Source organism: Rousettus aegyptiacus, unplaced genomic scaffold (genome assembly GCF_014176215.1).
Source record: "Rousettus aegyptiacus isolate mRouAeg1 unplaced genomic scaffold, mRouAeg1.p scaffold_m13_p_8, whole genome shotgun sequence".
NCBI lineage: Eukaryota > Metazoa > Chordata > Mammalia > Chiroptera > Pteropodidae > Rousettus > Rousettus aegyptiacus.
The window spans coordinates 26,999,048-27,024,970 of NW_023416311.1; the positions used below are offsets into that span (position 1 = coordinate 26,999,048).

Genomic DNA, 25,923 nt, shown 5'->3' on the forward strand with positions numbered 1-25,923 from the left:
GCCAAAAATTTCTAATTCAGGGTTCTTGCTGTTTACTATTAAGTTAAATTTAGCATCTGAATGAGCTACTATAAATGAAATTTATTTATTTTTATTTATTTATTAGATTTCCTTATGTGTGGTGGTGGTTTGTTCCAAGTGACAAGGAACAAATGTAGAAGAAGGGCTTGTTAAGTGTAAGCTGACTCATTCATTGTAGATCCTGTTTATACCTCTTATACTGCCTTAGTTCTCTGAGTTTGTTTCTTTGATTATATATTTTCTGACAGCCTCTCATATTGCTGAGACAGATATTTTTTACCTGTTTAGCAGTTAGGAAGGGCTTTTGCCAAAAACTATAATACTGCTAATCCAGATGTCCGTTCTTTTCTCCCTTCCTATGGATTACTCTAGAAGATTACTTATACTGAATGGGAATAGGGGAGATCCTTAGCACATAAGTGGTTTTATACTTTTTCAGATCCCCCTGAGTCCAGCCATGCTGGCTCCCATTTGGCTGTGACTGCCCAGCATGCCCTATGCTGAGATGATCCAGTTACTGAAGGACTGCTCACGCTGGGAGCTGGCCTGTTGGGAGGGGGTTGGGTGAGTTAATTTATTTCATTTTTAAGAGAAAAAGAATTATACAGTGTGGCTTGGCAAAAACCACACCTTATAAATAAAAAAGAGTAGCTGGACCCTCTAATGGTTAAACCATACCAGCTCTTGTATCATTTTGCATAATGCAGTGCTTCTAAGTAGAAGAAATTTAAAGAAACTTATGCTAAATTTGAGTGACTTTTAAAATAGAAACATAATCAGTAAATTAAGAAGTGGCCCAATTATATTAGACCCTATTAAAACATATCTATTTTAAATGGTAAAAATGAAACTTACTTTTTATTTAGTGAAATTTAGTGATAAGTTTCATTTTAGAATGACTTAAGTATAACTGTTATCCTGAGCATTAGAAAAAGTATCAGTCTATTTTGTCTGTACTCTGAAGATTTTTCTAAGACTAGCTGAAGAGGATGGTTAACTCTTGGGAGACACATATTTGTCTTTAATTCCTGCCTGGGTTGTGTTGGGTCTCACCCTATGATCTGTAGGTTCATTTTGAAATACAGTTTTCTTTGGTACTCTTATTGTCCTTGAATCTTATGTTATTTTTGCTTATTCTCTTTAATCTTTTGAAATTTGTTTCTGGGTAATGAGAACTGGGAAATTCTGCTTCTTCTGGGGGATAGTATCCCTGAGTCACTGATAGTGTGTATAGTCTGTAAATTATGAAACCTGTTTGTCAGCCCATACTGAGGATGATAATTGCGGAAACAACCCAAAAACAGCCAGCCAGAAGAACAATAACTGGCAATTGCCTGTAATTCTTAAAGGGCAGATTGGCCTTTAAAGTTAGCGAACTTAGCCAGAAGAAGGGCTTGTTAAGTGTAAGCCACCTTATTCATTGTAGACCCTGTTTATACCTCTTCTACTGCCTTGGTTCTCTGAGTTTCTTTCTCCGATTATATCCTTAACGTTTAAATCTTCTTTGGTATTGTAATACAGCTTACTAAATTTTACTATACCTGTTTGTTTACTTCAAACAAGAGCATAGGTGTTCTGTATCATCCCTGGGATTTATTTCACAATAGTTATTTACCTATTGCCTTTTTAAAGGGGCTCATAATTTCATATTCCATAGTCTTTAGCTGTTTCCTTGTCTCATTCCACAGTAACCTGTCTTATCCACTGCCTCTAGATTACTTCTTTACATGTTGCTCTTATCGTTAGTTCCTTCCACTCAAAAACCTGAAGTTTTTTAGAATTAAGTGTTCTAGAGGTTATCTAGTCTTTTCTCCTATCACTTGAAGGAATACTTTTTTTGAAATTAGTTGTACTTTTTCATTGCTGGTTTTTATTTCATTTATGTTTTAGCTGCCAGTTTTTTTTTTTCTTTGTAATTGTATTCTTTAAAGCATCCAAATCAAGTATTTGTCTGTTTGTTTTTAACACACATTTAAACAAACAACATTTTCATGACTGGTTGACTGGTTCTAACCTATTAACATATATGATGGGGATAAGGTTGGTGTTTGAGGAGACAGGAGAGGATGTGTGTCTTAGGAAAGTGGGAAAGTAAATGGGCTAAGAGAATACACTGTGATTACTGGGTGGCATTCAGGACCCGTTTGAGGAACCTGATTATGAATTTAAGAACACACACTGTCATTGTATCTTTTATTCTAGTTATATTTAAGCCAAACATGGGCAGGCCAGGAGTAACTAGATATAATAGAGCAAGGGAGACAAGGGAACTGTAGCTTTATGCAAGATTGCTTACAGTGATTGACTGTGGAATTTAATCCGGGTAAGGACAAGGAAGTGAGCATGGTGAAAGTGTGAAAGAATTAAAAGATGTAAGGTCTTGGTGGGATTGAAGGATTGCAGAGTTGGGGTGTTAGAGGGTGTGACTTAGAAAGATGTGAGGGAATGATCAAAAAGAATTACATGAAATTGAGAATTTAGAGGGCTTATAGTTAATGTATTCATGGGAATGAGTGTCTGAGGTGTAGGTAGAGGACAAAGGGGAGTTTGAGGAACTAGGAGGTCAAGGGTCACTAGGGCCCCTTATTTGTTTTTGTTTGCACTGCTTTTTGTTGTCAGTATATTCACTGATACTTTTAATAAGGAAATATACTTCTGAATTTAGACAAACATACTTAAATAGTAAACTTTCTCCTTTAAAGCATAGAATACCCCCAGTTGGAACAAAGGCTAAAAGATAAAAATCTGGTTCTGTCTCGAGAACAGTGTTGCTGTTATCTATATCTAGTATCCTTAATCCGGGATCCATGGGTGGACTCTGAAATTGTATGCTTAGTTTTGTATGCTTTTGAAGAAAGTGTTCATAGTTCTTTGAAGTATTTTAAGAACTGCCAATCTGTGTATAAACAGAAAGTTAGTTGCATAGCAAAAATGTCTAATATTAGAGGATAGATTTTTAAGGATGGTATCAAGAAAATTTTGGTATGGCTAAAACATTAACATTTATATTTTGTTTTTTCAGGGACATAGTATCTGTGAAGAAAAATGAATATGTAGTTTTACCTTAATAGCAGATACAGGGCCTCTAGGATGCTAAAATATTGCTTCTTTAAATTAGTTTTTAAAATTAATTTTGCTTTTCTTCTTAAATTCTAGTACATGACTCTCAACCCTTCTACTAAGAGGAAAAATACTGGATCCCCAGACAGGAAGCCCTCAAAGAAATCCAAGACGGACAACTCTTCTCTGAATTCACCACTGAATCCTAAGTTATGGTGTCATGTACACTTGAAGAAATCTTTGAATGGCTCGCCACTCAAAGTGAAGAACTCAAAGAATTCCAAATCTCCGGAAGAGCATCTGGAAGAAGTGATGAAGATGATGTCACCCAACAAGTTACATGCTAACTTTCACATTCCTAAGAAAGGCCCACATGCCAAGAAACCAGGGAAGCACAATGACAAACCTTTAAAAGCAAAGGGCAGAAGCAAAGGTATCCTGAATGGACAGAAATCCACAGGGAATTCCAAATCTCCAAAAAAGGGCCTGAAGACTCCTAAAACCAAAATGAAGCAAATGACTTTGTTGGATATGGCTAAAGGCACTCAGAAGATGACACGAGCCCCACGGAATTCTGGGGGTACACCCAGGTCTTCTAGTAAACCTCATAAACATCTGCCTCCTGCTGCCCTACACCTTATTGCCTACTACAAAGAAAACAAAGACAGGGAGGACAAGAAGAGTGCCCTGTCCTGTGTTATCTCCAAAACAGCTCGTCTTCTCTCTAGCGAAGATAGAGCTCGTCTCCCGGAAGAATTGCGAAGTATTGTTCAAAAACGCTTTGAGCTTCTAGAACACAAAAAGAGGTGGGCCTCTATGTCTGAAGAGCAACGTAAAGAATATTTAAAGAAGAAACGAGAGGAACTGAAAGAAAAGTTAAAAGAGAAAGCCAAAGAGCGGAGAGAGAAAGAAATGCTTGAGAAACTAGAAAAACAGAAGCGGTACGAGGACCAAGAGTTAACTGGCAAAAACCTTCCAACATTTAGATTGGTGGATACTCCTGAAGGGCTGCCCAACACACTCTTTGGGGATGTGGCCATGGTGGTGGAGTTCTTGAGCTGTTATTCTGGGCTGCTATTACCGGATGCTCAGTATCCTATTACTGCTGTGTCCCTTATGGAAGCCTTGAGTGCAGAAAAGGGTGGCTTTTTATACTTAAATAGAGTGTTGGTCATCCTCTTACAGACCTTATTACAAGATGAAATAGCAGAAGATTATGGCGAATTGGGAATGAAGCTGTCAGAAATCCCTCTGACTCTGCATTCTGTTTCAGAGCTGGTGCGACTCTGCTTACGCAAATCTGATGTTCAGGAGGAAAGTGAGGGCTCAGACACAGATGATAATAAAGATTCAGCACCATTTGAGGACAATGAGGTACAAGATGAGTTCCTAGAGAAGTTGGAAACCTCTGAATTTTTTGAACTAACATCAGAAGAGAAGCTACAGATCTTAACAGCTCTCTGCCACAGGATTCTCATGACATACTCAGTGCAAGACCATATGGAAACGAGGCAGCAGATGTCTGCAGAGTTGTGGAAGGAACGGCTTGCTGTGTTAAAGGAAGAAAATGATAAGAAGAGAGCAGAGAAACAGAAACGGAAAGAAATGGAAGCCAGAAATAAGGAAAATGGAAAAGAGGAGAATGGGTTAGGCAAAACTGATAGGAAAAAAGAAGTTGTGAAGTTTGAGCCCCAGGTAGAGATGGAAGCTGAAGACATGATTAGTGCTGTGAAGAGCAGACGGCTACTTGCCATTCAGGCAAAGAAAGAACGGGAAATCCAAGAGAGAGAAATGAAAGGTAAAAGCTCATGTTGAGAGAGAAGGGGAAGCCTTTAGAAGGTAGTAAAAGTACTGAGGTAACGGTAGAGTCTCTTATTTGTCATAACCATTGAGTTGTTTATGTAATACCACAGACCTTACTATGTATGTAATATTCTAGCATGAGTATTCAGCCTGACGTTCTATAATTAATTATAGTTTGGCTTAGATTCATGTGATAACATCTTTTCTGGGTTTTCTGGTTTGGATTAAATCCACAAATAGGCATAGTGAAAATAATGTATGACTTGAGAATTGCTAATACGGGCTAAAACCTTGCCTTGACTAGCTGTATTCCTCTGGGCAAGTTACTTATTCATGCCTCAGTTTATCATATGCTTGTAAAGACTGTTGTAACAATTGAGTGACAGGGTATTTGAAGCCTTCAGCATAGTTGCCAACTTAGTTGTTAATTTTTCCCCTATTAAGAAGAACATAAAAATTTTGGGCTTTGATAGCACTATGAAATCTAAACTTTAAATAAACAGCTTTATTAAATAATTCATAAACCATGCAGTTCTTCCATTTCCGATACACAATTTAGTATTTTTTAATAGTTACAGATATGTGTAACCTTCACAATTTTAGAACATTCTTATCACCTCAAGATGAAGCCCCATGTACTTTAGCTATCATCACCCCACCTACTACCAGTCTACTACCATGACTGTAAATTTGCTTGTTCTGACATATAAATGGAGTCATTTAATAAATATGTAGTCTTTTATGACTGGTTTCTTTCATTTACAATGTCTTCAAGGTTCATCCATATTATAGTGTGTTTCAACAGTACTTCGTTCTTTTTAATAGCAAAATAATATTCTATTGTTTGGATATACCACATTTTGTTCATTCATCACTGATGGACATTTGGTTTGCTTCCACCTTTTTGGCTATTAGGAATAATGCTGCTATGAGCATTGGTGTACAAGCTTTTGTATGGATATATCTTTTCATTTCTCTTGGGATTCCTAGGAATGTAATTGCTTGGTCTTATTGTAACTGTTTAACTGAGGAACTGCCAGACTTTTTCAAAGTGACTGCACAATTTTACATTCCTATGAGTAATGTATGAGGGTTCGTTCTCATTTCTCCACTTGTCTGCATCTGTACCAATACTTGTTATTATGTGACTTGTGGATTATAACCATCTTAGTGGTTGCTAATTGGTATCTCATTGTGGTTTTGATATGCGTTTCTTTGATGACTAATGATTTCTAGCATCTTTTCATGTGCCTACTGGTCATTTGTATATCTTCTTTGGAGAAATTTTAATTCATATCTTTTGCCCATTTTCAAATTGGATTGTCTTGTTTTATTGAGGTAAGTTTCTTTATGTAAACTAGATACAAAACCCTTTCCTGTGAGATATATGACCTGCAAATATTTTCACCTATTTTATGCACTGTTGTTTTACTTTCCTGATAGTGTCCACTGAAGCACAAATTTTTAAACTTTGATGAAGTCCAGTTTATTTTTTTTCTTTGGTCGCTTGCGATTTTGGTGTCATATCTAGGAATCCATTGCCAAATCCAAGGTCATGAAGATTTACTCCTGTTTTCTTTTAAAAGTTTTATAGTGTTAGCTCTTACCTTTAGGTTTTTGATTCATTTTAAGTTAATTTTTGTATATGGTATGAGGTAAAGGTCTAACCTCATTCTTTTGCTTGTCACTATCCAGTGATATCCCATTATCATTTGTTGAAAAGATTATTCTTTTCCCCATTGAATGATCTTGGCGTCTTTGTCAAAAATCATTTGACTATAGATGTATCGATATGTTTCTGGACGCTCAATTCTATTCCACTGATCTGTATGTCTATTCTTATACCATATTACAGTGTCTTGATGACCTTTGCTTTGTAATAGTTTTTGAAGTTGGGAAATGTAACTTATTCTCTGTAAAGATTGTTGAGTGTTCTGGGTCCATTGCACTTCCACACTAATTTTAGAATTAGCTTGTTAGTTTCTACAAAGAAGCCACCTAGGATTCTGATAGAGGTTGTTTTGAATCTATAGATTAATTTTGGGATCTGTAGATTAGATCTATAGATCTAATAGATCTATTGCCATCTTAATGATATTTTGTCTTCTGATCCATGAATATGAGATGTTTTCCATTTATTTAGATTTTTAATTTCTTTAAACAATAGTTTTCAGAATATAAAGTTGGTACTTCTGTTAAATTTATTTTAAATAGAGCTTAACACCCAAGGGTTCTACTTTGCTGTTCTTTATTCTGTGTTTGTATCTCTCTTCTAGTATCCTGAGAACCCTGGCATTCATCCATATCAATATTTACTTATTTGGTCAGTCTTAACAATGTACACAAAAATACTTTCAGAATTGCTATTACCTTACAGTAAACCTACAAAGTATATTAGTTTTTTTTTTTTTTAAGGCTATGAACTATTTTGATCAGTTTCCAACTTTAGGAAAGTTACCAGCTTATGAAATGAAGATGTTAAAAACCATTTACTTGTCAAAGTTGGATGCTCAGGATTAGACAGACAGATATCTAGAAATAGTCTTAAATTATGTGAGAGGTTTTAAGTCAAACAACTTTACTTGAGTAGTTCTTTCATTAGGAAATATGTAATATTACTTCTTTTAAAACAGACTTTAGGTTATACCACTAATGGCCATTGAAATGTTTTTACATATGGATGCACACTGTATGTGTATATATGTACTTGCCAGTTTGAAAGGCCGTATAATTGTATTGCATAAACAGCATGGAGGTTTTTATATCATACTTCAGCTGTGTTTTACCTGAAATATAATGATTTCTTCTTGAGTTTCTGAAGTGTGACTGTGTATTATAGTTAACATAAGAGAAAGGCAGACAATATTCTATTGATAGAGAAATGGGGTAAAGAATATTAATATTTTGTCAATACTAGTATTTGAATTAGAGTTCAGGGCTTTCATATCTAGTTTGGTGCTGTAACTTCTGCATTAAATTTGGTCTTTTGATGACTTGCCCTAGTTTGTTTGTAGCTGCAGAGGAAGGAGCTTTTTCTTTACTGTGATTCAGCCATTATTTACCTTTGTGTACTGATCTTTACTGAAATCATTATTGTGAGCATAGTTTCATTCAGGCTAGAAAATTGTTTATTAAAGGTAACATGCCATGTTGGATTTAAATAAATGAAATTTGTCTTAACTTTTTTAAAGTAATACTGTTAGATTGTTATATTTTCTAGAGTCTCATCATATTGTAGGTGTTTAATTGAGTTTTTTGTTCGGGGAAATTTCTGTTGGGATAGGATAAATCCATTCAATAAATGGTAAAAAATAAATTGATTAAAACTGTTTAAAATATTAACACTAGTAGTCTACAGCCATGCCACCCTGAACAAGCCCGATCCCATATGATCTTGGAAGCTTAAGCAAGGTCGGGCCTGGTTAGTACTTGGATGGAAGACCGCCTAAGAAGACCAGGTGCTGTAGGCGTAAAAAATAAAAAATAAGGGATTGTAAGCTGACAAGGTCCTTGGAATTTGTGAGGTCAACCAAGGGTTGCCTCACCTAGAAAACAAACAAAAAAAACGTAGTAACTTGCTAAATAACTTAAAAAATAATATTTGATAGGCAGTAATTATTATTCACCAGTTTTTCCCTGTTTTTGCTTTCTCAATTCTTTTTTCTTGTTACCAGGGCTAATAAGCTGAATTTACTATCAAGTTTCTCAAGGCTGAAATTTGTTTTATTTTGAAATGCCTATTGTTTTATCCATCCTGATCATTTTGAGGATCCTATGACTGGCCCTATCATAAAATCTTTCAATTAATTCCACTTAAGATTATATTTAAAATTACTAATAAAGTCAACTTAATTACTTAAATTAATATATTACATTTTGGAGAGAAAGATTTTTACATTGATGGCTGTGATATCACCAAAATTCAAAATACATAGGAGGACTAGATAGAATAGAATTTACTAGAAAAAAAAATCTAGTTGATTCTTTTTATCTTTAACAGTGAAACTTGAACGTGAAGCTGAAGAAGAACGAATACGAAAACACAAAGCAGCTGCTGAGAAGGCATTCCAAGAGGGAATTGCCAAAGCTAAACTTGTCATGCGTAGGACTCCTATTGGTACAGATCGAAACCATAATAGGTAAGTCATTAAATTTATTTTTTGTCATCTTGTAGGGCCTTTATGTTTTTCTAGTTATGAAACTTTACTAAGAATAGACAAATTTTTCTGTTCATGGATTTTGGAAACAATTGTTCATCACATTTATTGAATATTTACTATCCAGATGCTAGGGTCATAAAGATAAATAGGACATGATCCTGTCCTTGAAGATACCACAAATATGAAACTTAAATTATAGTGATTGGTGAAACATAAGCCAAATAGAGGTTTTTAAAAATGGCAATGCATTTCATTTTATTTTTTTAATTTTTTTTTTTTTAGGTGAGGCAATCCTTGGTTGACCTCACAGATTGCAAGGACCTTATAATCTGTCAACTTACAATCCCTTAATTAATTAATTAATCAATCAGTTTTTTGCTCCTACAGCACCTAGTCTTCCTAGGTGGTCTCTCATCCAAGTACTAACCAGGCCCGACCCTTCTTAGCTTCCAAGATCAGACGGGATCAGGCTTATTCAGAGTGGCATGGCTGTGGAAAGCAATGCATTTTAAATACATACGATGTATGGAAGCTGAAGTAAAGAAATATTAGAAGGTATAAAAATTACAGATATTAAGTCTCGAATGTCAAAAATTTTAGTGTTCTTTGCTTTACTTTATACTTTGTATATTTCAGAATATTCAGTAATATTCTGTAATCGTCTTCCCATACAGTAAAGTCATTCTATGCTCATGATTTATTATTATGTTATTAATATGTGGTTGTGATTTGTAGATACTGGCTCTTCTCAGATGAAGTTCCAGGATTGTTCATTGAAAAAGGCTGGGTGCATGACAGCATTGACTACCGATTCAGCCATCACCGCAAAGACCATGCTGATTCTCCTGATGAGGATTACTGTCCCCGCAGTATGTATATCTATTAGTTATTTTACCCTGCTCAAGTATGGTAAATGTTAGAACTGTCTTTCTTCTTTCACCTTTTCCATTTGCAGAATTTCTTTATTGCCTTCTTAGGTAGATGTATTCGAGTGGGGTGGATGGGCGTGAAATGTACAGAAAGAAGGGAGGAAACTAACATTTTGATTACCTACTTTGTTCCAGTCAAAATGTGAAAAATAAAGAGCATGAAAAATACTCATATAAAATTTAATACCTAAACATCTCTAATACTTGTATTAGATTTTATATGAGTAGTTTTCAAACTTTGTCCCTCAAAAATCTCTTTGTAGGTCCCTGAAGGGCTAGACTTGAGGTAGGGGGCGCCATTAAGGCAGTTATATGTCTTCTTCTCCTTTTAGAATTCATTTATTCAGTATTTATGGAGCATCTCTATGTGCCTACCAATTTTTCATGTGCAAGATTGCAAAAAAGACATATAAGGTTCTAAATGTCATTTACCTCAAATTCTAGTGAGATAAAACAACAAATATCTAACTAAAAAATGAGAAAGGGGTCGTGAAGGGGCACTGATATCCTGTTTACTGATCTAGGTTCTGGTTACATGGATATGCTCAATTGGTAAAATAAATGCAGAAATAGACTTTTCTAAATGTATATGTGTGAATATTTTATCTTGAGGTATATATAGAGTATGTGTGTGTGTTTGTGTGTGTGTATTGACCTTTGAACAACACAGGGTTGAACTGTGCAAGTCCACTTATATGTGGACTTTTTTCAGTAAATACCTGTACTATTTCCATCCCATGGTTGAGAGTCCACAGATGTGAAAGACCAACTACGTCATTTTATAAAGGGTACTTGAGCATCCTTGGATTTTGGTATCTAAGAGGGGTCCTGGCATCAATCCCTCATGGATACTGAAGGGAGTTAAGCTTTAGGGGAGTCAAAAGTTATGTGCAGATTTTTGACTGCATAAGGGTTTGGCACCTCTAACCTCTTTTGTTCAGGTGTCAACTGTGTAATATTGCAAGGAAGAAATTGAAATAAAAGTTTTTGATTAAATAGTTAGGTTAGATCAGGTTTTCTCAACCTCAGTTTTGACATTTTCAGGCAAGTAATTCTTTGTTATCCTCGAACAAAGATTGTCCTCTGCATTATAAGATATTTAGCAGCATCCCTGGCTTTTACGCTCTAGATATCAATAGTGACAACCAAATATGTCTCCAGACACTACCACACTGCCAGTTGTCCCAGGGGAGGCAATGTGGCTACCAGTTGAGAACCACTGGGGTTAGATGATCTGTAAACTTCCTTCCAGCTCTACTTCCTACAACCTACTAAAAATTGCTTCTCAAATATTAGATTATTTTTTTTTTGAGAAATCTTTTTTTAAAACTTAGTTTTCCTTGATTTTAAAGGAACTCGTAATTCAAACTCACAATATTGTTAAATAAGGAAATTAACATACAGCCCTAAACTTCAATTTAAGGTGTTTTTGTGTTGAATTATATTAAGTGTTAGATTGTAATACTTAGAAAAATCTAGTTCTGGTAGGCTTTGTAAATACCCAGGTGAGGCCAGTTATGTTGAAGAGCAATAAATGGAAGTCAACGTCTTCAGACAGAGCTTCCAAAGAAATGAGAGACTGACTGTGTTTCTTGGCATCCAAATCTTTTCACTTATAGAGCATCTGGTGTATGTTTTTGCTTCATGTTTTTTAGTTCCAACATGGCAGGATCTCTTTAAAATGACCTGACTGAAAAGACTAAAAAAGATTATAATGTTAATATTTCAGGGGAGAGAATGAGAGCAGGAAAGCAAACCAATTGTATTAGGTAAGGCTTCAGGTAAAAGCCTAAGGTCTATCTATATTAATGCCATATATTAGTATGTAGGAACTGGTTTACAAAAAGTTAATCATATCTGACATTTGAAGCTTCCAGGGATAAGCTTATAGTAGTTATTCATTGTTGGCTTTGGTACTGTGTACTATTAAGGTTTGAAACTAGGAATTGGATATTTACTATATTCTATCTAATTATAAATTTTTTTTAGGTAAGAAAGCAAACCTAGGCAAAAATGTAGGCATGAACACACAGCATGGACAAGCAACAGAAATCTGTGCTGTAGAGACCACCATACCCAAACAAGGACAGAACCTATGGTAATGTGAGCATTCATCTGGTTGCTCTTTCTTTTTCCTTTTCAGTGTTGAGAAAGTATTTAATCTAATACCAATGAGTTAATGATTTATCTCTTAAAATCATTTTGTATGACTTCGATTTCTTGGATATATAAACTTATTGCTTTAAAAGCAGACTTGATTTTTTGATAAGGAAATACTTGTTTTTTCAGAAGTTTGAAATTTTGGTTTTTTTTTCTGCCTTGTAATTTAACCTTGTATATTATATGATAGATCATATAGCATTGGAAATACTTTTCAGTCTTTTTGGTAATGGAAGTATTTACGATTTTCTTTTTCATTAATTAAAGAATAAAAGTTACGTACACAGCCATTAATCTTTCTTTGTGTCAATTCTCTTTTAGGCAGGGAGCTAGATTTTGAAAGGCCCTTTCTGCTTTGTGACTTAATTAACTGCTTTAACTATGATCATCTTTGGTGTAATGACCATTTATTTATCTTTTGTTGTTGGATATAAGTTTATACTTTGAAAGTGTATGGACAAGTGTGCCTATTAACCCATTTCCTGTTTGCTGCGAGAATACTCGCCAGTGGCACTAGCAGCTATAGCATTTACCCCAAGATAATTTGCGGATTATAGTCCTAACCTTAACCCCCAAAGTTTGCCGCGAAATGTCTCGCTTTTATTATTTTTGCATTGCTGTGGTATATTGATAGTCTTTGGAAACAAAGGACATTGTTCTATTTGTAGCATTCTGTTTTTAGTAGTGGTATTTCCGTTTACAAAATATAGTAATTCTCGATTGCTGAAAATGTTAAATCCTAGAAAATGTAGCATTCCTACGCGTGATGTTGACATCATTCTTAAGCAGTTGTTAGTTGAAGATTGATTTGATGGATCTGATTAATATAATACATTTCTGTTACATTAGGATTAGAGACAAGTTCTGTTTAGAAAAAACTTCAAGAACAGTTTTTATATTTTATTTTTACATTAAAAACTGGTCAGATTTGCTTCAGCTTCAAAGAACGTGTTTATATAAAATTAACACTGGCAGTAAGCTGCACTTTTTTCTAAACGGGAAATGGGTTAACTTTATAAAATTTGTTTCGTTATGTTTTTCTAAAAACATTGGTTCCACTGTCCAAGGATAAAGTAAATGTTAGAACTCAGAGACATAGTAAATTAGTTCTTGTTGTGAGCAAGTTTGGGATCCTGTTCTCCCAAATCCCACCAACTACCCTTGATCCTTTTTCGTGTTTGATTTCCCCCTCCCCCGAATTATTTAGGTCTGTTTTGCCTCAACAGGTTTTTGTGTGATAGTCAGAAGGAACTGGATGAGTTATTAAACTGCCTTCACCCTCAGGGAATAAGAGAAAGTCAGCTTAAGGAGAGACTAGAAAAAAGGTAAGGATTTTCATCTTTTTCCTTACATCTGTCTTCTCTTCAGCATTAGATATTATAACTATCTTAGGCTTTTTTTTTTTCTTGCTATCTGTAAAATCAATCAAATTTTTAAAAATGTCTATAAGTCTTTTATATTCCTTTTGCTTGGTATTTGCCAAGGCACATCATGCTTATTTGAAAAAATGTGCTTTTAAACCATGTATATACAGGGTAGCAGAATTAGTCATTGAATAATGCATGCCATGTACCTCACTGAAAGCCTCATTTTAGTTAGGCTGTTTTGCAAATGCAGTTCCACATTAGTTCAAAAGTATTCTGTTAGTATTCAAAGTAGCTAAAAAATGAAAACAACCTAAATATCCATCAATGGATGGATAGATAAATAAAATGTGGTTCATATGTCCATAAATTCAACCATAAAAAGGAATGAAGTACTGACACATGGTCGCTGAAACTAGAAAATATAATGCTGAGTCAAAGAAGCTAGACATAAAAGACCATATATTGTATGATTCCATTTGTATGAGACATCCAGAATAGGCAAATCCATAAACAAAGTAGATTAGTGGTTGTCAAGGGATAGGGAAAGGGGAGAATTGGGAATGGTTGCTTAACATGTATGGTGTTTCTTTATGGGATTATGAAAATGTTTTGGAATTAGGTAGTTTTGATGGTTACACAACATAAAAACCACTGCAAATGTATGCTTTAATATAGTGAGTTTAATGTTACGTGAATTGCATCTCAAAAAACAACCCCAAAATAAAAACTGTTCTCTACAACATTAGCATCAGCTCCATCTAGATTTGCTAGTGTCCTTCCTGTTCTAGCCATTATTTCTATCAAAGCCAGAACAAAGTTTTGGCTTAAGGCCACCTTCAATTTCTGACTGTACTTTCATGGTTAAATTTAGATTTGATTGAAGAGAGAAGGAAAATATCATTCATTATGTATTTGGGCAAATGTGCCCGACTTTTGTGAGTGGTAATGTGTTTATCAGTGGTAATGATTTTAGCCCACTGTTTAATATGTAAAATTATGTTCAGAATTATGCTGTATTAATACAGATGTGACTAGGCAAATTAAGAAAGACAAGGGAAAAATCTCAGTTAACAGAATCATGAAAGAATTCAGTTCTACAATGTTCCTTCTGTTAAAATTATTTGTAGGCACATGTGTTAGATTGAAAGGACTTATTCCATTCACTAAAGGTGAACAGATCAAATCCTTCCATTAAAAGGTTTGAGATCGTCAGGATTAAAAATAAAACTTGTACTTTTTTTCTTTGGTTTTGTTGAACATTAAAAAATAACCCTACCTTGTTTTGGTTTTGAACCTTTTAAAAACTCAAATAGTATTTACCTTTTGGGACTTACCACTCTTTACACAGCTCTAAAGAGCCATCCATTTTTTTAATTGAACTCCATTATTTTCCTTTATATATTCCATGACTCTAATATTTGTGAATCTGCCCCCAATTTAATTATCTGCTCTCTTGGTGGTGGTTATTTGAGTTGCTTCCCCTAGGAGAGGACAAGGTGATAAGATAATATGTCAATATTTGAGGTTCAGATTCATAAATATACATATACACTTTTAAGAAAATACATAAAGTGATGAAGGATATAAATTAAAGGATGTACAGTCAGTTATAGCTCATTTTAAAAAAGAATTTTTTTAAAAGTACAAAAAGATAACTAGGCCAATTGGAAGCATAAAGAAATAATTTTTTGGTTTGGTTCGTTGGACATTTATAGAAATTTATCGTATACTTAGCCACAGAAACAAAATCAACAGATTTAAAAAGTTGAATGTTTCAGGATACATTCTCTGATCAGATTACAGTAAAATTAGAAATTATTTAAAGAAGGCTAAAAAGATCTTAACTGGTAGTAAGTTAAATATATTCGTAGGTAACACTTAGATCAAAGAAGAAGTAAAAAGGAAATTATGTCGTATCTAGAAAACAACAAAAGGAAAATTCTTTATAAGAAAACCAGTGAAACACAATGAAGTTGTATTCAGAGGAAAATAATATTTAAAACGCTTATTCTTTAGAAAGAATAGAGAAGTTAGTAGTCAGATGACTTTTGAGCTTTAGTTTTAATTTTGGTGTAGGAAGCCAACAGTAAAGCTTATGGCCCAGCTCACTCAGGGTGGACAGTCTTATTGGAGTCCTTTCCTGGGGCCTCAGAGGGTTAATCTTTAGTGTAAGAGTGAACTTGAAGGTCCTTGTTTAGGTTTTCAGTTGAATCTTATATCTACTGTGTTGCGAAGAATTTCAGGCAGATGATTTAAAGTTGTCTTGGATTGGTAGCAATTTTGGCAGCTGACATAAGCAAATGCACATTCCCTCTGGAGGAGCACAGCTTCAAACCAGGCCTCAAAGAATTCCCACAGATAAAATTCCAAGTACTCATGGTAAAAATGTTAAAAAATATACAAACCCCAGGTACCATGGATGAAAGCTAAGAATACCAACCCACTTCATATATTGGAATTTATCAAATATAGAGTAAAATGTGTTTTTAAAATGAATCAAGAATAAGAGAAATTTGAAAATGTATGTAAGAAACATGAGATATTAAAAAACACCAGAGAGATTAAACATGTCATGTAGAAATGAAACATGTCATTCAGGTAATTGAAATTTATAGACCATCTTCAAAAGTTTATTTATTCCCCCTTCCCCTTGCCTCAACTTTTCTAGGTATCAGGACATTATTCATTCTATTCATCTGGCCCGGAAGCCAAATTTGGGTCTAAAATCTTGCGATGGCAACCAGGAGCTCTTAAACTTTCTTCGTAGTGATCTCATTGAAGTTGCAACAAGGTTACAAAAGGGGGGTCTTGGTTATGTGGAAGAAACATCAGAATTTGAAGCTCGGGTAAGAACATACAAAAACACACTGAAATCTGTTGCTTATGGAAACCCAATTTGGAATTGTTCTTGATATTGTTTTTGACTTCCCCAAATGATCCTGGAAATCATATGTTTAGGTCTCTCTTGAAAGACATGTGTAGAACTGAAACTTCTCTATGTACTTAAGATATTTTTCCTTTGTCATCTTCTGGTATCTAGAAAAATCTAATAGTTGGCTCAGAATCTTTGTTTAAAAAGAGGTTTTCTATTAAGTTGAATGAAAACCGATATTGGAGCCATAGTCCCATAACATTATTTAATGTCTGTTCCTATGTGGTGCTGTGTTTTAAAGTGTGAAACATGTTTGTGTATCCTGTTTTTGTCCATTCTTAATACCTGATGATCTCAGTACAGTTATGCTTATGTCGGTGAACACTCATTCAGTTTGATGAGTCCATTTCAAGGCCTATTTTTAGTCCTGTTGTTTACTGCTCAGTAGGACCCATAAAAGCCCCAGTGTTCCACTTTAGGTTTAGGTGTCAAAGCTAGAGAGAAGATTGGAGAATAAATACTATTTATCAATTATTATTGTAAAATGTTTTATATTGATTTTAAATAATAAAGTTCATATCAACTTCACATAATATTTATGAGTCTTTTAAAATTATTCATATGCATTGTAGCATGTGTATTACAGTTGTGTGATTTTTATGAGCAGTTACATCTTTTCTCCCAGTTTTTCTAATTTATAAACACTTTTTATTTATTTTAGTCTGTATCCTTTTAGGGTTCATAATAACCCATGGAGTCGATAGGATTTTAAATCTTTTATTCTCAAAGTTTATATTTCTTTGCTATTAGCGAATTATATATGTATCTTATATATGCATCTTTTTTCTTTTAAATTAGTTGGGTTATGAATTCTTGGTACATTTCCTGGGGAAAAGAATTTAAACATCGTTATGTTTTTTACATGATCTTTTGAAGAATTATTCAACCCAAAGCACTGCCATTTTCAGATATTATATTTACTTTTTTATTTAGCAAATAATTGCCTACTTTGTGCCAAACCCAGGCCCATACCTTGCTAACATTGGGTATCATCACTCTGTTTCCCTTTGTGGTCATAAAATGATATCTTTTAATTGGTAAGTCTTATGTGACTGAGAAGGTAGTGTTTGGTATTTAAGAACATGATTTAGATCAAAGCGATTTAGCTTCTGTTTCCTCATTCATAAAATAATGTCAGGCTTAGATGAGGTAAAGTATGTAAAGCATATTACTTGGTTTATAGTTGATAAGCCAAAAGGTCAGAAAATTTTTTTTCTTTCTCAGTTTTTCTTTGCCTTGTGACTATAGCTCACACATAATAGATACTCAGTTACTGAGTGAATGGATGAGTTGACTAACTTCTTTAAGTAGGACAAGTTTCAGCATCTCGTGGATCCCTTCATTGAGGAGATGGAAGTAATCAGCTACTTTTAAATGCATAAGCCATCTGTTGAACTGAAGAATCCAGATAAATTAATTTTATGTGACCTGTTGTGGTCTAGGTTGACTTGAATGCAGTCAAGGATAGTCTCCTTTCATTTTTCTCTTGGCCTTTCTCTCAATATGGTTTTTAAACCAATTCCTGTAGGTGATCTCATTAGAGAAACTGAAAGATTTTGGTGAGTGTGTAATTGCTCTTCAAGCCAGTGTTATAAAGAAATTTCTGCAAGGCTTCATGGCTCCCAAGCAAAAGAGAAGAAAACTCCAAAGTGAGGATTCAGCAAAGACTGAAGAGGTGGATGAAGAGAAAAAAATGGCAGAGGAAGCAAAGGTATCTAGTTAATGAAGATGTAGTTTTATAACTGTTTAGAAGAATGTGATTTGTTTTTAATAGTCTGACCCTATGCTATTGTAAGCACTGTTCCCTTAGCCAGTGTTCCATTTTTGTCATTTTCACTAAATTTTGTGGTTTGCAGTCTGGTCTGTGGAGTATAGCCCTGCCTCTAGGGCTGAGTAATAGAATAGGTCAGAGTGCTCCCCGTCCACCTTACCAGAGCTGATTCCTTTTTTAAAAGGTATTGTAGTTCTTAAAATTTTTTAAAAATATACTCATAACAAACAATTTAACATTTTATTCTTTTTAAAGAATAAATAATGACAGGTCTACGTCATTAGGTACATTCACATTGTTCTGCTACTGTCACCACCATCCATCTCTAGAACTTTTTCATCTTCCCAAACTGAAACTATGTTCATTATAAACACTAGAGTATACCCGTTTTGTCCCCACCCCCAACCCTTGGCAACCACCATTTTCCTTACTGTGTTTGTATATTTCACTGTTCTAGGCACCTCATATAAGTGGAATCATAGAATATTTGTCTTTTCGTGACTGTCTTAAGTTGGCTTTATGTCTTCAGAGTTCATCTATGTTGTAGCATGTGCCAAAATTTCTTATTAAGACTGAGTAGTGTTCTATTGTGTGTATATACCACATTTTTTAAATTTGTCTGTGGACGGACACTTGGGTCACTTTCACTATTTGGCTATTGTGAATGATGTTGCTGTGAACATGGATTACAAATATCTGTTCCAGTTCCTACTTTCAGTTCTTTTAGGTATGTACCCAGAAGTAGAATTACTGGATTAAATAGGAATTCTGTTTACATTTTTTATGCCTCAAATTTTAATAAGATCCTTATACACACATTTATTTGCTACTAAAAAATTAAAGTAGCACATCAAAAAATTGTTGCAATTCAGTTTTTTGAAAACCAGAGAATCTAGTTAATGCTCTGTGTACTAATTATGCTCTAGCCAAACCACCCAATGTTTTCTTCCTTACATTCCTTCCACATGAGTTACTTGCTTTTAATTCTTGATGTTGGGTTTCATCTTACTAACTTCAGGCTTCTAAAACACACTAGCAGTGTTCAAGACCTTTTTAATGTTTCTTTGGGTCAAATAAAAAAGTGGAACTGAAATGTATTGAAGTCATTTAAATGCAGACTACAAAGATTCTTTATAAGTTACTGATATACAGGTAGACAAAGAGATGCAAGACAAAAGACATCACAGAACTTACAGGTTATCAAAATATTGATAAATAGTCAATCTTAGCATAGATTAGCTTTCTCTCTATTTCTTGAGGAACTGCCATAATGTCTTCCATAGTGGTTGCACTATTTTACATTCCTACCAGTAACGCACGGGGATTCCAATTTTTCCACATCTTTGCCAACATTTGTTATGTTCTATTTCTTTTGACAGTAGCCTAGGGTGCGAAGTATCTCATGGATTTGATTTGCATTTTCCAAATGATTAGTGATGTCGAGCATCTTTTCTTGTGCTTCTTGGCTATTTTCTATCGTTGGATAAATGTCTATTCTAGTTCTTTGGCTATTTTTTAATTGAGTTGTTTGGATTTTTGTTGTTGAGTTGTACGGTTCTTTATATTATCTCAGTAGTAATCCTTTATCAGTTATATGATTTGCAAATACATTCTTCCCATTCCTGAGCTGCCTTTTCATTCTGTAGTATACTATCTTCTGATGCCCAAGAGTTTTAAATTTCGATGAAGTTCTAATCTCTTTCTTTTGTTGCCTTTGCTTTTGGTGTCATGGTCAAGAAATTAGTGCCAAATCCAATGTCATGAAGCTTTTCCCCTATGTTTTCTTCAAAGAGATTTATAGTTTTAGCTTGAACATTTAGATATTTGATCTATTTTGAGTTAATTTTTGTAGGCACTAAAAGGTATGAGTCCAACTTCATTTTTTTATATGTGGACATCCAGTTTTTTGGTTTTTTAATTTTAAAAGTAGCATACTCATTGTAAGTAAACCAAATGAGAGAGGTAAGTAAAATATGAAACAACTTCATTCTAACTTTACTCCCTAAGAATATCACTCTCTAATAGTTTGATTTATTTTCTATATACATACAAAGATGAGTTTGTTGGATTTTTACAGAATGGAATCCTCTGCATAAAGTTCTACGGTTTTTCTACTCATCAACATATCCTGAGCATCTGTCCCCTCTCCCTGTGAGTCCATGTAGATCTACCTGATGTGTGTTTGTTTTTCTAACATCTTAAATTCCTTACTGATGAATATTATGTTGATGTTGTCTTTGGTTTTTCTTTATTAGCAGCTCTGTTGGTGTTTTTGTTTGTTTTTTTGTTTGTTTTTGTTTTTGTTTGTATTAGATGTCTGCTTCAGATTACTTAAGAATTTGAAAACATTACACTGAGAGGTCCCAACCATTAGCCAAGGGAATACTTTCCCTTATTTTTGATTTCTCGATCTTTTTCTTTCTCTTTTCTTCTTTGACAAACAACTTGTAAAGGTTTGCCTGTGCCAGTCGCTGTGATAAGTCTGGAGATTACAGTGATGAGAGAAGCCAGAAGTCTGTCCAAAAGGAACTTAGTTTGAGTGTGAGAGATGGTTATAGTAGTGTGACAAGTACTGATGATGAAAGAGCAGTACTTGGCTCACCTGTGAGGGAGGGATACCTAGAGCAGATTAGAAAAACTTCCCAGAGGTGAGAACGTATCAGCTAGGTTTTGAAGAATAAATTGGAGTTAATCAGTTCATGGCCGGGGTCATAGGCTTTGATAGATTGAGCTGAACTTGGCCTTCTTGTTATTGACAGCTACCCTCCCAGTTTACACAGACTAAGTCTACTCTCCAAAGCTCCTCAGTTATTTGAAATACAGTTGTCATGTTCCCCTAAGTTTCTTCTTCCTGAAGCCAAGGGTAATATATGATACAAAGAAGATCGTTTTGGGGAAGAGGTAAGCAGAGAACTTAGACTCAGATGAAGGTTTAACTACTAATTCATAACATAACCTCAGAGACTTCACACATATCATTATTGTACTAGGATTTGGTTCTTTCTTTAATGTGTTCTTTTTAATGATTATATGCCATCTTGGTGATTTTCTAGATGAAATCTAAGACTTCAGTTGCTTAAGTCTCCTTGCTAAATCTCTTCTCATTAGACATAATTTTTGGCCATGATGAGTACAAGGTGGGTTTTATTTTTAACTCAGTTTCATACAGAAGAGTCTTTCTTGATGTGACCTTTCTTTGCCATTTCTTTACCTGTAAAGCTTTTTTATTGAGAACTAACAGATGTAGAATTCTGATTGTCTGTTTTAGTATTCAATCCCATAGTGAAGTAACCTCTTCTTAGCTTGTCATATGAAACTTTATTCTTAGTTTGATTGGGGAAGAAAATACGAGCACTTTTTGCAGGTTTAACCTTGAGGCCCAGACACACACTACACAAATGGAAAACATGGGAGAGTTTCTTGGAAAATCAATTAGGTTGCCTATTGAGTAGTTCAGCAGTGTTCTTCATTAAAATAGCATTATGCCCTTTAGTTCTCCACCGAAGGTCAGCTTTGCCACAGCTAAGAAATTTTCCACTGTCCTTTGCTTTAAAGGTTTCCACTTCATATGAGGCCAGGGTTTTTTCATCTGGCACTACCTTCTTGCATGAGCTAATATTTATCTCTAAACTGGGCATTAGTTTCCTTGTGTATAAAAGTAGATTCTCTCTGAAATCTCTTTTTGTAATAGTTGATGATTTCAAATATTTACTGCTTATTTCTTTTTATTGTGTAAAATGGGAAGACATTGGATAATTCGGCGGAATCCTGGGTTCTGTTATGTCCTAGATGAATTTGTCCCGACAACCTGATTATATGTTTTCAATTTTATACATTCTTTTGTGGAAGAATGTAGTCCGAAGCCTCATAATTTTGCCAAGATATGATGCTGCCTTTTTACTGTTAAGCAAAGAGATTAACGGTGACTTGCATATAAACTGGCTTCTTCTTGATTCTGTTATACCCGCTTCTAACTTGGGACCACCTTTATTTAAACATACTAGAGAATTTGGATTTTTCACCTCCTAGTAACATAGCATGACAGAATATTTACTGGGTGCCACCAGTGTTGAATGTCAAAACTTTGTCTTGCTGTTGTTGATCTGTTTTTAAAAACACTGTCTTGAATATGGTAGGGTTTTTAAAAATCTTTTAAAAAATTTTTTAATATGTTGGCCTGTTTGGAATTTTGTGCCAAGAGAGAAGACCAGGATGTTCTATCAGATCATGTGCCTAATGTTTTTACCCTCATAATTCAATGCTGGTTGGGGTCTAAGCTGGTCTAGATATATAACTCAGTAGGTATAACAGGATAGGGTTGGGGATAAATTGGCCCAAATTGCTATGAGACATTGGACAAGCTTTCTTTCCATGAAAAATAATAAGCAAACATTACACAAATGTGCAGAAACATTCATAGCCAAAAATGGAAACAACCCAAGTATCCATTATGATTAATGGATAAACAAAATGTGATACATCCAAACAATGGATATTACTCAGTAATTAACATGAAATGAACTATCGTTACATGTTGTGATGTGGGTGAACCTAGAAAACGTTATGCTCAGTAAAAGAAGCAGTCACAAAAGCGTACATGTTACGTGAAATGTCCAGAATAGACAAATCTATAGACTGAAAGTAGATTAGTAGTTGCCTAGGGCTGGGGGAGTGGTGGGTTAAGGTAGGGAATGGGGAATGACTGCTAATGGGTACAAGTTTCTTTTTGGGGAGATGAAAATGTTCTAAAGTTAAGATTATCTTGATAGTTGCACAACTCTATAAATATGTGAAAAACCATTGACCTGTATACTTTAACATGCAAATTTTATCTCAATAAATGTTTTAAAAATGAAATTAAATAAGTTTATTTCTAAGATATCTTCAGTTAATAAGGCCAGGCAAGCTATTGAGAACCCAGATTTATAATTATAGGAAATAACTTCAGGAAGTAAAAAAGCAGTACTGTAAGCTGATATGACTTTTTCTTGAATAGTTGTATACATCTGATTGTCCACTAGATGGCAGCAAAGCCCATTTTAGTCACTCTGCCATTTTTCAGTTGTACTCTTTTTAAGAACTGAACCTAAAATCTTAAAATTTATATTTCATTGAAGAGACTTGGGTCATTATTACATTGAGAGTCTTGGTACCATATGGTAGCTCTATTACATTAGGGGAAGAAGACCAGTGAGACAGCTGTCATAATGGACCTCACATTTTACTGAGGAGCTCTGGACAGGGAAGGAAGGAAATTCTGTATTTCAAAGGCAGATGTTGAAATATCTGTATTTGGAGGTTGGAGTAAGGAACGAGTGAATCAGTATCCACTACAACTTTAGCACCCTCTTAAATAGAGTGTTTTGGTGCGTTTATATTATTCTTGTTATTCATAAATTTATACCTGCAAGACTCTCTGATTTTCTATTTTTATAGAAAAGAGAAAGGGCAGCATTAGTTTTTCTTCCTCAACCTTCAGACCGCAGCTTCAGAAGTAGCTCAAGTATCTTTGTCACTTGCTGCTTTATTTTAAAGCCTATGGCCTTCCAGGTTAACTGGCCTTTCAGTAGGAGGAAAACTGTTTTACTTGTTACAGATTTCTTCTTGGGGCAGAGGAGTGAAATCCAGCACTGGTGGTGTCTGCTGAATGGTAAAAGCAGCAAGGGTTGATAACCTCAGTCATGACTGACTGAGGTTAAGCAATATGACCTCCACAAAGTTGATGATACTAAGATAACCTAGCCTCCTGCTTTTGGTGAATTGCCTAAGTTTTACCTTGTCTGTGTTGTTTTCTGACTATCTGAGAATTGTATCCCCCACATTTGCATTTGTTTACAAGGATGCTCACCTAATCATTTAGGCAGGAAGTGCTTTGAAACATCAAAAACACTACCTTTTGACTAATAAAACAGTAATAAAGTTAAATGTCTTATCCTAAAGTGTTATTTCCATTTCTCCTTAGAATGTATATTTTATAAGGAAGAAGGTTGTGTTTATCATTAAAATTCTTGATTATATTTTCTACCACCGTGACTATGTTTTGCTTGGCTGATTCTGAATTAATTGCATTTTCTGATGATTGAAAGTGGCAGTGCAGGTTATACTGAGAGTTACTAACTACTCAGAATGAAGTCAGGCTAACCCCTGGGACTTTACATTTTTCACCTCAAGTTAGAACTTGGTGATAAAGTCAAGATGGATATTTTATATCAGTACTTAATACTTTTTTAAGGCTGTAGAATGTTTTATAGATATTATTTATTATTTCTAGGCCCTGTAATCTGGTAGTATGTCATGTTAGTGTAGAAACTGATTCTTGTTAACCAAAGTTCTATTAACTATCTGACATTGTTGCATACTAGCATTTAAACAAGTATTCTTGCTTTTAAATGACACTGAATCCAGAAGGTGTTTTCACTAGAAGAGACCTGTCTCTAGTCATTTACCTTCCCCTACCCCCTTTAATGCTTTGTGTGAACTTTGGCAAGTTCTTTTTAACACTTCAGAGCGGTGATTTCTTCCATAAATGAGTTAGACTGGAGGAGCTCTAGGAGGTAAATGTACTCAGAATGCTCTTGTATCTTTACCTGTTCCTAGTCCTCTTTCAGTGTACTCTTGTCAGTACTATGTGAAAAATTCATATCTTTGAGGTCATTGTAGTAATGCCGGCCTGATTTGGTCTCTGTTTAGGTTGCATCTGCTCTGGAAAAATGGAAGACAGCAATCCGTGAAGCTCAGACTTTTTCCAGAATGCATGTTCTGCTTGGGATGCTTGATGCCTGTATCAAGTGGGATATGTCAGCAGAAAATGCTAGATGCAAAGTTTGTCGAAAGAAAGGTATATTCAGATCAAAGTTGTTTATCTGAGTATATTGGGGACTAAGACTTCCATTCTCCTGGTCTCTTCTTCCCTAAAAAAATTCTGTGTACACAGAGTTTAAATGTGGGACAGATTTTATTTTCTGGGCTATAAAGTGCTAGTCCTTGAAATCACATGCCAGCAAATCAAACCAGGCCCTTTGTTACTCAATTTTGAATAGAAAATAAGAGCAGTTGATCTCTCTAATCTTTAAATTTTCTATAGGTAGCAAAAATAGTTAACTTAGACATTTTAATTCCTTTTATCATCTATGAATTTTAGTTATTCATGAAGTAAGAAGGTGCTACCAACAGAGGGCAGTACTTGTACATTGTGAAGAATACTCAGGTTTGGGCTTTCCAGCCCTGAGTCCTCCAAAGCAAGGCATTTGGTACTATTTAATGCTGACAGAACACTTATAATGTGTAAAAGGAATTTCACAGCTAAAAGCCTTCCCAGTGATTAACTCTCCAGTAGCTGAAGTTATCTTGTGAATTAGGTTAGAAATTAATTTCCAAGAATGAAAAGCCCTGTATAAAATCATTCGGTTGCTTTGAAAACTGACTTATAATGACAGTTGGAGAGGGGAAAGGACCATGTTAAATTGGTTCAGTGTATTTTCAAATGTAGGGAAACCAAGTGTTTTAAGAAAACCATATCACATATGAATGAGTTGGGAAGTGTTTAGGGGGTCCAGGAGGAGGAAGGGTAAAAAATATAATACTTCATGGCACATTCATTTCTTAGTGCCAAAGGAGCAACAAAATTTCCTGTCATCACTTGGTTTCTGCTGCTACTTAGTAAATATTAACTGTCCTGTCTTAGCCCTGGATAGATTTTGGGATATGAGTCAGAAGACCT

General features: G+C 34.7%; 1 protein-coding gene and 2 pseudogenes across 1 annotated transcript in view; 2 read left to right on the plus strand and 1 right to left on the minus strand.

The window, feature by feature from the left end:
• BAZ1B (bromodomain adjacent to zinc finger domain 1B) overlaps nt 1-25,923 on the plus strand; it is a 60,497-nt gene that overhangs the window by 26,042 nt on the left and 8,532 nt on the right. Inside the window, exons 7-14 of the mRNA XM_036225363.1 lie at nt 3,178-4,879; nt 8,885-9,023; nt 9,780-9,913; nt 11,963-12,071; nt 13,360-13,458; nt 16,169-16,346; nt 17,961-18,143; nt 24,894-25,041. Of these exons, the coding sequence (XP_036081256.1) occupies nt 3,178-4,879; nt 8,885-9,023; nt 9,780-9,913; nt 11,963-12,071; nt 13,360-13,458; nt 16,169-16,346; nt 17,961-18,143; nt 24,894-25,041 (2,692 nt within the window). The remainder of the gene's footprint in view (nt 1-3,177; nt 4,880-8,884; nt 9,024-9,779; nt 9,914-11,962; nt 12,072-13,359; nt 13,459-16,168; nt 16,347-17,960; nt 18,144-24,893; nt 25,042-25,923) is intronic.
• Nucleotides 8,235-8,354, plus strand: LOC118607262 (annotated as a pseudogene).
• Nucleotides 9,423-9,541, minus strand: LOC118607465 (annotated as a pseudogene).